At 39.9% G+C, this 14,410-nt stretch overlaps 1 protein-coding gene across 1 annotated transcript; it reads left to right on the top strand.

The window, feature by feature from the left end:
- The first annotated feature begins 3,123 nt into the window (after nucleotides 1-3,123).
- On the top strand, nucleotides 3,124-14,185 carry tm6sf2b (transmembrane 6 superfamily member 2b). The gene is made up of 10 exons (XM_054603466.1): nucleotides 3,124-3,203; nucleotides 5,772-5,875; nucleotides 7,535-7,632; nucleotides 7,758-7,861; nucleotides 9,014-9,096; nucleotides 9,523-9,647; nucleotides 10,636-10,737; nucleotides 11,272-11,364; nucleotides 13,185-13,304; nucleotides 13,949-14,185. The coding sequence occupies exons 1-10, from the start codon at nucleotides 3,124-3,126 to the stop codon at nucleotides 14,183-14,185; spliced, it is 1,146 nt and encodes a 381-aa protein (XP_054459441.1).
- Nucleotides 14,186-14,410: the final 225 nt, after the last annotated feature.

Below are 14,410 nucleotides of genomic sequence, written 5' to 3'. Positions count from 1 at the left end.
ATCATTTTTCTTTACTGTTTTTATTGCTTATTTATAATACTTTTTTAAATCTTGTTTTTCTTTTACTATGTCTCTTGGTTGCACTATAACCTATGCTGCTGCAATCCTGGAAATTAAATTAATAAAATGAACTAATAAAGGATTATCTTATTTTATTTTATCTTATTTTAAAGGCCAATTTATAATTCTTTAATGTGTTGAAGTTAAGACCAATAACTGGTTAATGTCTCATCTTGCATTATTTATATGTATTTAATCTACATTGTTTTTCTTTTACTATGTCTCTTGTTTGCACTATAACCTATGCTGCTGTAATCCTGTAAATATCCCCACTAATAAAGGATTATTTTATCTTATCTTATCTTATTTTAATGGCCAATGTTTAATCTGTAGACTAAACTGTTCTATTATGCAAAATAAAATCTGAATTTGGGCAAACTGTTTATGTCTATGGTTTATACAATAGGCTACTATATATCCTTGAGTAAGTCCTATAACACTTAAATACTTTTAAGATCAATTTAGCTATTCATCTCTATAGAATCTGGAAATTAGGTCAGGCCTTTTCAAACAAGATGTTCAAGGGAATAGGTCTATGAATAAATATTCCTTTATCAGATGTTAACTATTATTTATATGCTTGAATAGGCTGCATCTCCTAAAATTGGCTTATTCAGTTGAGAAGCCATTTATTTTTGTATCTTTTTGTTCATTCACAGACAACCTTTCCTCTGATCCCTGCAGTAAAAACCAACACATCCTGGTAAAACAGATATTTTTCACAAGAACTACGTCGTTTAAGACAAATAAACTACTTAATTCGTACATAATTTCTTTCAGTAGTCATAACTGGAATTGTCAGCTTTAGCGATTGTTTTTCTAAATTTATGGACCTAAATTTAGCCCATGAACAATACCAATGCTGCTGCTACGGCTATTACTGTCACTCCCACTCCCACCACTAATGATAGTAATAATCAACGCTAATGACTTACTAAGAAACTAAGAGATGAAAAACATTACACAACTGCATTATATAGCATACAGGCAAAGTAGAATCCATGCATGACAGAATAAAGAGAGCGTTAATAAAAACCTTTTGCACTAAATAAAAACATGGATTGACTCATGTTATACGCTTAGACTTTCTGGAATTTTTTATTTTTTTGGGATGAATCATTTTCTGTGCAACTTGAAACAAACATGTTTCGTTTCTGTTTCTTTACATGGGATTTTCATTTAAGGAAATAACCTGGACTACATCCCCTCAGACAGTTATTGTACAAAAGCGTATTTCCTTTAAGTTGTTAAACGGAGTACATGTTCATCTTCCTCCTGCAGGTCATTGTCTCATTTTGGCATCCATCCGTCCATTCCACGTTATTGAACGACAGAGCTGGAAGAGCTCCAGTTGTTTCCAGCAAATACGCACTGCCACTGCTTTCCGGGTATAACAGTCCCCCCTTTTCCCAACAAAGGAGGATGGTGGGAAGCAGAGGACGGTGTGTGTGTGTCTGTGCATGTGTGCGTGTTTGTTTGTGTTTTTTAAGGTACTGCTCCTGAAAGATACTGGAAGGGCTGTGCTTTGTCAACCCTGTCTGATATTGTTGTATTGTCTTTTGTCAGCAAGGTGGTGGGTGATGATATACAGGATGTAAGAGCAGCATCCTGGCACATTTTAGGTACAGCTTTTATAATGCATGTTAGCTCATCAATCAAGCCAGATTAACATTGGTTCAACACAATGACAGCAGAAACCTGTGAGGCGCCGATCCCAACACAATTGTCCCAGACGATTCTGATATTAATATTCTGAATAAAAAGCATATATGATGTGGTATCTCAAAACAAGCTGTAATTCAATTGCTTAGGGATCTGCTCTTTGAGTTTGAATTTGGTGCACCCTACTGGAAACATACTGCAAACACTTGAAGTGAACTGGATATTAAAGTTATGACTGTTTGAATGGATTATTAAAATAATTTAACAGTAATGCAGGGTCTTAGAAAAAACACACACAAACAGAGCCATTATACGCACAGGCACAATGAGGATTCGCCTACATAAAAAGCACCACAGGGATATTTCCCACTTCCTGTTAGTGACTTTACTAGTTCCCACTAAGTCATTTTTTGCCTATTTGGCGACTCTTACGCAAGATAGTTACTGTAAATAGTTCACTTCAGTTAATCTCAGTTCAGAGGACACCAAAGACACTTCCTTTGTTTGAATTACCTTTGTAGAAGAAGCAGAAAAGTGTTCTCATGCATTTCCATCATGGGAAGTTATTAAATCTAGTTTAACCCACATTGTCCATACCATTTGCTGGATTAAATAATTAGATTGAGATGGAAACATTTCAGTTATATTACATATCATTCACCCATTCACACACTGATGAGTGCAGACATCTCATCATCTACAAAGACAAAAAAATAAGAAAGACACAAGGATACGTATGTTTAACACATCACTGATGACGATTTATTCAAAACACTTCAACACACATGTGATCTGGGATTATAGGCTCCATATTTCATAGTAAAATGAACACAAAAAGTGTTTCTGTCTAACTTCATTATATTGTTGAACCCTGTGTCTCCTTTAAGGGGTTTATCATAGACAGAGCATAATGCACACATTTCACAAGTGCTCAGTATAACAGGAATCATTTGAAAGTGTGTTTGCTGCATAAATAGGAATGTAGGCCTATTCCCTAATACGATTTATGTTAATCTCTGACAAAACCAAATTGCATAACTTTCCCCCCAAAAGCTTCTTTGTCTCCACTTCATTATTTTCCCAGTAAAGGCCATGTCTGCCTCAGGCCAGCTGTAATTTGATTAATCCACCCAAAGGGTAGCCAGACGGTAAGAGCCTGCTCTACTTCTTTTCCATTCAATTCAAAACTACAGATCTCATTTTCATGACATTTATTTCCTTTAATTCTCATTTGTTCCAGTTCCTATAAATATATTGAAGTTTTGGCATCATTTGAATATTGATTTGATCAAATGTGAGTGTTACTATTGCTGGAGCAGATTGTATTGACTTAAAGCTGTATTGTATTTTTCTCAGTGCTGTGGATATTTTAGGGAGGAAGGCTGAGCAGCTTTCACAGAGATGGAGACCCTCGTCTTTTTGTTTTCGTTGTCTGCCCTCGGCATTCTTTATGCCATGAACACCGTTCCTGAGCTTCAAGAGTAAGTCATAACATTTACCCGTGTCTTATTGCTCAGTTCCAATGGAAATATTCTGTATGTTGTTAGTTCTTTAGTTTAGTTCTTCATTTGTGCACATGAATAATTAAAACAAAAGTGAAGAAATATACAGTAAACTACGAAAATGCACAGGTGGGATAAAAGTTCAAATAAAAACATGAGGGCTTGTAAAACATAACCCATCTATACTTGCCACCAATTTACAAATATGTATTAGTATTTTTTAAATATCTAAAATAAAAAAAGAAAGCAATTTCCAAACAAAAAGATAAAAAAGACAAAAATACATAAAACTGTACTTCCTTCGATCGTCACCTTTCATTTTTTGGGGAAACACTGTAAATGATTGCTAAAAAATTCTAGAAACAACTATTTAACAACCATAACAAATACCCTCTTAACTTAAAACATATTATTATACAATGAAAACTGTTTTAAAAGAATTTCAAGAATACAAATGTGTAATAGAGCAGGTGACTGTTGATATACTTTACCACCACCAGAGCACACTGTAAGCTTAAAACTCAAGGTTTGACCGTGACTGTACCTCATACATCCTCCACCATGTTGAGCACCACTAATTCCACGATTTTCAGAGTGTATTTGCCAATTGCTTCTTAAGTTGCGTAAACTCTTAAAATGATTTAACCATGACGTTTCTTGGAGGGGTACAAAAAATGAATAGGGAGCCAAAAGAAGGGAATGTGAACAGAACCTGTGGAGCTAATCTTATATTAGAGATAATTCCTTTTCTTTGCTTTAAGGGATACTTTATTTTTCAGTTGTTATCTGTTTTTCCTGTTTACTGGGATATTACTTTTATAGTATTGTCTACAGCTGATGGTTGTGTATAGGCTCAATAAACAGAGCCAGTGGTAAAACACACATTCCACTCCCCATTCACCGTTTTTTACCACGAGATATATCTCATATCCGACAGACTTTTACACACCTCCTGTGTGAAAATCTCTGCTGGCTCTTTTTTGGAGTGTGTGGACATTGACAATCAATACAGACTGCACGGAGGAGTTTGATAAATTGCTCTTGACATACAATATGCCTCGTGCTCTTCCACTCTGCAAACAAACAGTATTGTGTGCATAAATCTTCCTGTACTGTTGAATCCGAGAGGTAGTAAGGGAGCTTCCCTTTGCTCTCACAGCATTTGTTTTCCTTCTGTGAACACACATTGTGAGTTTTCCGAGGATGTAATGTTGTTTGCCAGGAGATACCTTGTGCGCATTAATCTTTTCCAGTGCGAGGCAGCGGTACCTTTGACCAGTAAACATGGAGGGCAGTGCTGAACTAACATGGCCTTACCTTGCTGCTTCCCACACCTCTGCGTATGATTGATTAAACCTTTGTAAAGCTGTGCTTTTAAGCCACTGGTCGGCCAACAGAGCAGCATGAGAGGGGAAAATATTGGAGCTCTAGAGTTTAACAAAGGAACGTATACTAGAAGTATACATTATGGATTAATACTATCATTCTGTAACTTGGTCTTTGAAAAACTTGGAAAACCCAATCAGCCTAGCAAGATAATTAAATGTTGTTTCAAAATATTCTTAATTACAAACAAGCAATCCAATGCATGTATTACCAGAGAAAGAGAAAAATATTTTCGCTAGAGTTTTATCAGCAACAAAGAATCAGGTTTGTCTTGCTGAACTTTATTTTTTAAAAGGCATCGCTATGTTCCTAAAGCAAACTGAGATGACAGGAGTTTAGAAAGATGAATGAAACGTGACACCTGGATATCCCAATGGTAGATATGTAAAAATATGAAGAAGTGCCCTCAATGATGCCCTACAAGTGGAGAAAACGTGATGAAGTGCACTCTAATATGCCTTTAAAATGGAGAAAAACATGATGAAGTGCCCTCTAGTTTTCCCTTCCAGTGGAGAAAACATGATTAAGTGCCCTCTAAGATGCCTTTAAAACATGATGAAGTGCCCTTTAGGAGGCCCTTCAAGTGGAGATAACGTGATAAAGTGCACTCTAAGATGCCCTTCCAATGAAGAAAATGGGATAAACTGGCCACTAGGGTGCACTTCCAGTAAAGAAAACGTGATGAAGTGCCCTCTAGGATGTCCTTCTAGTGGAGAAAAGATGATGAAGTGCCACCTAGGATGTCCTTCTAATGGAGAAAAGATGATGAAATGCCCTCTTTATGGTACTTTCTGCATGCTGGTGCCCCACCGCTCGCAGCTGGTGCTCTTTTTATATTTGTCCGCCCCGGCCCCTCAGACAGGCTGAGTCCCCCACGGCTGGCTGCAGTGCATCTATCACACAGAGCTCCCCTCACACTTCTGCATTATTTCGACTTACTCTAGGTTGCGTAATTATCATTCTCTCTGACTTCCCATTCATCATAATTTACTAATTTAGCACTGCGGAGAGGACTGGCACAACTTCCATGGGAGGAACTAATTAGTAAAGAGAATGAAGCAGAAAATCCGAGGGAGATTGGTGTCTGAAAGTGCAGAGTGTCAGCAGATTAATTGTTATTTTCCTTACGGATAACAACTGAATTCCTCTTTTCTTTCACAGGCCTTATGTGATCTTGGGGATCGGCGTTGCTGTGTTGGTGGGCGTGTTTCTGTTCTACTTCCTCATCACTCGTGGCAACCCACCTAAAGACCCCTTATTCTTTGGTATTGAACACGACTCTGTACATTTCACAACTCACAAGCAATATATTTCCAAATACGTTTTTCACAAAGGGTTGAATTGTATGTGATTACACCTGATATGACGAAAGCTGCTTAGACCGATCAGGCTCAGAGCAAAGCTTAGCCACAGCTATTGTGAAGCATGACTGTTGCAAGCTGAGGACCTTCACGGCACTTGTACACACATAACCTTTTAGCTATTGTTTTTCGAGACTTGAGTCATTGATTGACCTTGAAGCAAAGCTTTTTGGAGAATGGTCATACAGGAGCAGGCGTCCAATACTTCTCCTGTATAAAACCATTAATACACTGCTGTTGTTCTCAGAATGAAAGAGTGACTAATGTATTCAGTTTGATCGTGTAACAGCAGCAGCTTGTGCACCTTTTACACACTTTTAATTAAGCTTTCCTACACTGATTTGTGTCATATTGTTTGTCGTTATGTGTATAGCTATCGGTCAAATATGTTTTCCATTTCCAGTCAAGGTTTTTTTTCCCCCCGCAAACACACCCCTGCAGCTGATGCCAGAGGCTATGCTAGGTGGTGATATATATCGCTAGTTGGTGCCCAAAGCGATACTAGTGTTGTGCAGGTGAACCACAACAATGAGGACAAAAGCTGTGGCAGGCTCCTCTCAGTGATAGAGAGCCATAATCCCCCACCGCTATCTCACCTGTTAGATGTCAGAGATAAACCTGGTTGTCCTGAGGATTACAGAGACACTGGTGGTACGCAATAGAGACACAATGTGTGTGTGTGTGTGTGTGTGTGTGTGTGTGTGTGTGTGTGTGTGTGTGTGTGTGTGTGTGTGTGTGTGTGTGTGTGTGTGCATCTGTGTGCAAAGAGTGTGCAAAGGACAGATAGGAAGGTTGTGATACAGCGGTTTAATCCGTGGTATCTGCAGAGAGATGCCCGTGTCACAACACACAATCATTCCCTCCATAATGACATTCTGAAAAAAAAAGGTCTGGGAGTATAATTGATAATAAAACAGTCTATAACAGCCATTGTACCAGCGTGGTCAGTTTTCTTTTTTGTTTTAGTAAGACCCATATGCCACTCGAGTGTTTGTGCAGCTCCACACTTTATATTCTGTCTTGCGGACGTGGCCTTTTAGCTCTGCTGGCCTCTTATTCTGAGGATAGAAGATGGCTGTTCACCATGGACTCGATATAAATATGCCCCCAGCCTACTTCACTGCTCAAGACTTAATTTTCTCCCCACGCTGTCCCATAAATCACTGACTAGCCAGTTGAAGGGAAATATCTTGAACTAATGAAATTGTGAATTAAAAGGCTGGAAAAAGACTTTAAGAAGTTTAGGAGACATGAGGCTCTTAGTCAATCCACTCTTTGAGTTGTTTGCCAATACATTATCTGTGTATGGTGCTATCGTTTCTAATAAGTAGACAAAGCAAATTGAGTAATTACATTAATCTCTCAAAATAACAAAGGCTTCTGGCTTATGTTTGTGTAAAAAGCTGCACATTTTATCTTTGGGTCTGAAGCACATATCGTATAGTTGTTCCCTTATATAAAAACACACACAGCTCTTACAAATTACTTTTAAACAAGGCATTTTTTCCCATTTTTAGTCTCAGGTAGATGTTTTTATACCCTATGTGTTTCTTGCCTTTGCAGTTTTTGCAGTATTTTCCTTTACTTGTGTCATTGACCTGACGAGTGCCTTGGAACATGACGGCATTATCTCCGGCTTCATGGAATTCTACCAAAAGACGGTAGGTTTCTTCTTCTCACTTCTACAAATGCTGATGTTAAAAATGCAACAATACCTGGTTTTCAAAACGACAGCTCCAGTTTAAGCCACCGTCTGTCATGAGCACGTGTTATGTCTGTGTTTTAGGGGGAGCCCTATCTGGGAACAGCCTACGCCATCATGATGTGTTACTGGGATGGAATAGCGCACTTTATCATGTACCTGATGATGATCAGCAGGATAACAGACAGGTGGGTGATGGTCGAGTCAGTTAAAGTCACATCAAGTTCATACATCTTGTTTTCCATAACAGAAAGCCTGCCTTAAATGACTAAACCGAGCTCTACTGTACACCATTAGAAATGAAGGCTCTTACTAGAATCCTATTGCTTTAGACTTGTTACAGTCATTTTTCTGATTTTCTTAAAAAATAAGAGGCATTTTCTAAAGATTCATGAGTTGCGTTTATCACATAAAATTCACCTATCGGCCTGAATAAAACTGTATTTTAAGAAGAAAACAGGGCGTCCTCTAGAGTGAGTTAGTCATAGAGTACAGTCTGTGAGTTCAAGAGTTCAGAGGGAGAGCTGCTTTGGGGCAGCTTTGCTATTATTGAAATAAAATCCTCTTTTTAACAGTGCCAGCTTTTTCAAAGATTTGTTTTTCCATTCTTGGGAATACAGGCTCAAAAAGGATTCTTTGTAAGACTAAGGGTTCCATTAAGAACCTCCAAAGAACCCCTTTTTGAAAGAAAGAGTTCTTCAATGATTGTGGAAAGCATTAGTATTTAAAGATCCTCCCAGCGCACACCTCATCAAAAACTGTAATTGGAAACTATGATTGCTGTGAGTTGCACTGCACCACATCAGCCCCGGCCCTTCAGTTACCTCACGAGGGACCCTAAATGGGTCCCAGGTGGTACTTCTTGGAATATAATAGGTTTCTAAGTAGTACCTTCTAGGGAAGTCCCTTGGAATATAAAATAGTTCTTGGTAGAACCCTTAACCCCTGTGTGGGTCATTGTAGCACACTCAGAAAGTGGAACAGTTCTGGATAAAACCTCCAGAGGAGGTTCTGGGTTGAACCATTTCACCATAGAAGGGTTCTCATAGGAGGTTGTGACTGGAAGATGTCCCAGATAGTTACAGCTATAACCTTTTATGTTGGGTTTTAAGTAGAAAGCTCTCAAAGGGTTCCAGGTGGAGTCTTTATAAAAGCATCTGCCAGGAACCAAAAGGGATTCTCCTGTTGGGAAAAGCTGAAGAACCTTATATGTTTCTGGTTAGCACCTTTTATTTCCAAGACCGACCTCAACTGACCTTGTCTAACTTGGTGTACCTTCTGTCTTACCTTCTATCTCTGCAGTAGTTTAATCACTCTTGTTTTCTTGGTTTCTCCCCCAGTAAAGCCTACCGTACCCTGGGATTGTTCTGGGCTGGCTCTTTGTGCGCCAACATGAGTGTGTTCATCGCCGGTATAGTGGCAGGTGAGCCTCATCTCCTGTTCTCCTCTACCAGTCCCGTGATGACAAGTGTTTAATCAAGTGAACATCTGCACTGCCGTGTACCATCAGTGTCAGAGTTCGGTGTGCCACCAGAATACACAATCGCTCCATGCCTCGTCTGCCATCGCAACAGCCAGAACAAAGCAGGAAACAGACTTAAAGCATCTGTTGTTGGCATTTCAAACTGCATACATGAATGTCACAAGATCAAACTCGTCTACAGGCGATGCGATGTTCTCTATTCTGTTATCATAGCGCTTCTGTACTGTTTGCCTTTGCCTGAAGTGCCCTGTAGAGGTTCTATTTGGAAGCTTAATTACAGATTAACATTGTCATGTTTATATACAGTGTGGCTTTTGGTGAGTAGAAAATGATAAAAGTCTCTTTTTTTCTTCTCCATTCTGGCAGGTAAATACGGGTCAGAGATCCGTCCAGCCTTCTGGCTCAACTTTCTCTTCCTTTTGATGCCTGTTTGGGCAGCCATCACACTATTCACTCGGCCCAAGGACAGACCACTTATCGGTGGATACAATGTAAGTCTAACGCATGAATGGTTTAGACCTTGATGGAGAGGTTTAAAGCAGTAGTTTTTGGTAATCAAGGTAACAGCGCAGTCCAGTTGATTGTGATCCAGACTATTAAAGATGACAAAGGGCAGCCTTAATGTTATTTATATCTATGAGCTGCTGTAATTTCCAGTGATGTAGTCGGTGTGATAGATTTTGTGATGTACTCACCTGAATCTGGAGGATCATCTGCGGTTTCTATATGTTTGAATATGTGTATTGGCCCCGAGTCAATCAATGCTGACTCTCAAGCACAAAATGATCTTGAATGGGTGATTGTTACATCCCTAGCCTTGGTCTTAATTTAGCTCAAACTTACTCCAGTCTTGATTCAAACTCAAGTTAGCTTGGTCTAAGATATGTCTTGGACGTACAGCAGCCATAATGAATATTTTTTCATTTTAGCAATGGATCACGATTATTTATACTGATTACTTAAAACCCACAGAAAGCTGTCACCCAACTCTGCAGTTCCCCTCAGCTCTATGGAGCCTTTTTTGTGTCTTTCAGCTCATTGTTTTGCAATGTTTCTGTCCCACAACTTTGGTCCACTTTCATCAGCGTTGTTTTCAGCTGCTTTGCAGATAATCTGATGAACTTCATGTCATCCTGCCTAGCACCAAACTGTAGCGACATTGCAAAGTTAGCGACATGCAAGTGAGCACAGTGGAGCATTTTTTAGTTTAAGAGAGATATTAAAAGAGAAAAACAGAGCTAAAGGTATCACTTTAAATGGTGCTGATTTGAAAAATGTTTTGTTTACAGATTCCTGTTCCCCCAAGTGGTCAGAAAATGAGTTAATGCCTGTAGAACTTGTCGAAACACACATTAATTAATGAATTCCACAGAACAGACCTTCAAACACTGGTCTCATTAAAGTGAGCTCGAGCCTATGAAACAATGACCTTCATTAACCAGCTCTATATTGTACATATTTTTCGTCTTCTCATGTCAGGCCCAGCACGCTCAGAGCATGGTGCTGATCTGGCGTCCTTTGGATCTGACCCTGCTGCTCCTCCTGTTAGCTGCCATGGCCTTCACTGCCCTCAGAGGCTTGGTGAGTGTACATCAGTCCAATATCCAATGGAAAAATGTGATGCTAACTTCAGCGTTGGCCTACAAAAACAAGCACTCCAGCAGACTGGCTTTATTCAAATCTGCATTCCAACATCTCTAAAGCTCACCAATAAACATGGTTTATCTTTAAACCAAAGTGTTAAAAAGTTATGTTTTAATTAGTGTGTTTTAGAGATGGTGGTGGGCGGATTTTGTTGTCATTGGACGGAGCCATACCATCATTCCCTCTGTCTTTTAGCTGCTGGCTTTACATTAACTGTACAGATATTATTAGAGTTCTCCGTTTTCGACTAACTAGGATGCTTCTCAAAATGACAAGCTATTCTTTTGACAATAAAGCTCAGTTTGTCATTCTAATTGCCAAATTTAAAACAGAAACTCCTTGGGTCAATGTGAACATTTCTTATTCGGACAGTGTCAGGGAGATGTTTAAATCTATGGTCATTTCCAGTAGCACTTTGTAGTGTTGCATTATATTGTGAGGCGTTCCTGTTATTTTGTCCATTCTCCGTAGGTCGCTCTGGACTCTCCACTGGAAGCCTGTTCCCTCTACCTGAGGCACTATGAACCCTACCTGAAGGATCCTGCGGGCTACCCGAGGGTGATGGTGAGTGCTTCATGTCTCCACACACTCAGCCTGTGTGTGTGCATCAGCATCAGCATCAGCACCTGAACGCTCCCCTCCAGCCTGTTTTACATAACCAGCCACATAATGGACCTCTGCTTTCATGGATATCACTCTGAGTGTGCTGGAGGGCTTGCCCCTTATCTCCTCCACTCTTTTCGCTCGCAGCTGATTTGCGTAACGTTTTTCATCATTACAGCAACAATGAGCGAAGGGTTGAGAGGCCGGCGCATCTTTGTCTCTCTCTCTTTCATTTAGCATGAGATGGATAACAGATTATTACCCCGACTGGCAGTGGTCCCTGCTTCCCTTTTTTTATTTCCTTCTCCTGACCCGGCAGCGGCTGTGGCGTTTTGTTGTGTTTCGTTCGTCGTACACAGCTTTGTCAATAGGTTATCCAAAGACCTTGTCGGGGGCTGCAGTCCAGTCACAATTGCAAGTCATTGATCAGACTGACGAAGCGCATGCTGAGAACTTGATAAGCTAATCCCTCTCACAAAGCCCCCCCATCAGCATCTCACTGGGTGGGAGGAGGTTGTGTGTGCAGCATGTGAAAGTATGTCTCGGTTAGCAGCCTTTGCTAATCTGTGTGTGTGTGTGTGTGTGTGTGTGTGTTTGTGATTAGCATTGGTTCGTGGGTGCTTGTGTGTACGTGTCGGGGTGAAGAAATTAAATAAAGTTTGCTTTGTTACACTGGGTTGTGCTGTTTCTGCTCTGACCGACCTCTCCGTTCATTGATGATGATGAACTGTATGTGACAGATTGCCGTGGCAGCACTAAAAAGACATTTGAACAAAAGACTGAAGGGCATATATGATTGGCTTTCAGGCCTTGGGCTGAACTCATTAGAATTCATCTAGACCTCAGACCGAGAATGAAAAGAAACTGTTCAGTGGTATAATTTGAGTTTTTTTTTTTTTTTTTTTTTAAGTGGGTAACTGGCTTTCATGCACCAAATATTTTTAAGTTGAAGGTCAGGACAGTTTCTGTAATGACTGCCATGTGGGTATAGTCATTTGTGCTGAGGGTGCAAATTTGTGTTGGAGAACCTTGCACTTAAGAACAATTTAGGTCAGCTGAGGCTTTATTGGAGTATTTTGACTTATTTAAGGGAGCTCATTTTCCTTCTTTAGATTTCACATTACATTTATCTGATGACTGCAGTAACAAGTCGAGCTGCAGAATAAAATGTTACACTCAACATCAGATTAGATTAAGGTGATACAGTGATGCAGTGTAAATTGGAAGTAGTTGGACCCAGTAACATATACAACATCAAAGTGATATAAAATGTCTCATAAAGCCTTTGACGATTTAACACTTTAGAGGATACAAAGCTAAGTACATTTACTTTGTATACCTTCTTCCATTTGCAACTTATACCTGTTAACTTCTACTTTACTTTTGCTGCAATTTTCATTTTCCACACTGGTAGAACAACTTTTATTCTGAGGGTGTGAGTGTTTGTAATTCCACATTCAAAGCAGCCCTCTTCTGTATTCAGTAAGAGTAGATGGAGTGCAGTGCAGGCCAGAGGAGAAGGAGGAAGTACTGTATTAATTGTCTGCTTGATTGTTGGTCAGGACCCAACAACAGCAAAGACTGGCAGTGATGGAGGGGGAAAGTCATTCTGCACTATGGGAGGCACTTTTCACTGGAACAACATTTGTGTATAACTATGGAATTTATGTATGTGGAAATAAAACAGATACAAGTCATTTAAAATATGGAGGTAAAACGTTTGGAAATGTTCATTTTTGCAAGAAATAAAGTTAAGAAGTTCTCATTTTTTGTTTTTACAGATGCTGCACTTGTTCTTCTATGGACTACCTCTGTTGGGTGCCTTCGTTTACGGTCTCCTCAAGCCCGGATGCTCGTGGATGTCAGACTGGACTGTGTTCTTAGCTGGAGCCGTCATCCAGGTAACACCTCGGAGACAAACAGTCGATATATGAAACTGACTCTGAATATATATAGTTCAGAATGCAGGTGTTGCATACGGAAGCGGGGTTGCTTCGACAGTTTGTTGCAAAGGCAAATTAAAGTGAAGCTTACAAAGAGGTCTGACACGTGTCAATGCAATTAAAATGAAACTCCTTGTAGTGCGCTCTCATCCGGCTAATAATCACCTGGGCCACATTTATCCTTTGAAGCATATTTTCTGTAATAAACAAGCTGCAGGTGCATTCTCTTCATTCTAACCAAACAGAAAGATCTGAGCCATGAACCGCGAGGAAGCACTTGATTAAAGCCCTCTTTTACTTTAATAAGAGGTCGCAGATGATGTGTTTTCTAAACAGCCAGCTTCTAATGTCTGTGTATCTCCCGAGCAGTGGCTTTTCTTCTCTTTCATGGTCCTTTTCTGTATGTTTTAACGGTAGACTGGGGGTAATTTATTCCCTCCAAGTAATTCCTCTGGATTGTTTGTGGAAAAAAAACACTGCAGTTTAATGACCTGCCATCACTGTAATAAATTGAACAAAACAGTGGAAGTATCAGTGCCGATAGGGACAATAAGTCGTATTAGCAGTCTAACTTCGGTCTTGCTGTCTGTGTCTCCTTCCAGTGCCAGTGGGCCCACATCGGCGGGTCCCTCCACCCTCGTACCACGGCTCCATTTCGTATCCCAAACGATGTTTTCTGGTCCGTGCTGGCAGCGAACTTGCTCTACGCGGTTATTCCGATCCTGGTGGCCATGCGGGTTCACAGTAACCCTTACTTCTTCCTGAAGATCGCCCCCTTTCCCGGGCAGACGGGTTTGCCAAACAGCGAGGAGAAAGATACCAAGTACAAAGACAAATAGTCATTGTTTATCTCCTCTGACCTTTGGAGTTAATGACCTACATGATGATTCCTAAAGAGGCTGTTTTAATTAAAATGTCAAAATACAAGATTATTTTGCTCAATGTCTTTTGGATTAAGTGGTTATTTAAATGTTTGCTTCCAATACTTTTCTTATATCATGCAAAAAACATACTGATTGGTATAGCTAATGTTTTATGGTGATGTCAGTCGGTCTGTTGGTCCA

This window comes from Anoplopoma fimbria, chromosome 8, assembly GCF_027596085.1.
Source record: "Anoplopoma fimbria isolate UVic2021 breed Golden Eagle Sablefish chromosome 8, Afim_UVic_2022, whole genome shotgun sequence".
NCBI lineage: Eukaryota > Metazoa > Chordata > Actinopteri > Perciformes > Anoplopomatidae > Anoplopoma > Anoplopoma fimbria.
Note: the sequence above shows the minus strand (reverse complement) of the source record. Positions and strands in the feature narration are given on the sequence as shown.

Bases quoted from the DNA above. Each gene is read 5' to 3' on its own strand.
- tm6sf2b (XM_054603466.1), top strand. From the start codon at position 3,124: ATGGAGACCCTCGTCTTTTTGTTTTCGTTGTCTGCCCTCGGCATTCTT. The intron at 9,097-9,522 runs GTGAGCCTCATC...CCATTCTGGCAG, and splicing joins CATCGCCGGTATAGTGGCAG to GTAAATACGGGTCAGAGATC. The intron at 9,648-10,635 runs GTAAGTCTAACG...TTCTCATGTCAG, and splicing joins CACTTATCGGTGGATACAAT to GCCCAGCACGCTCAGAGCAT.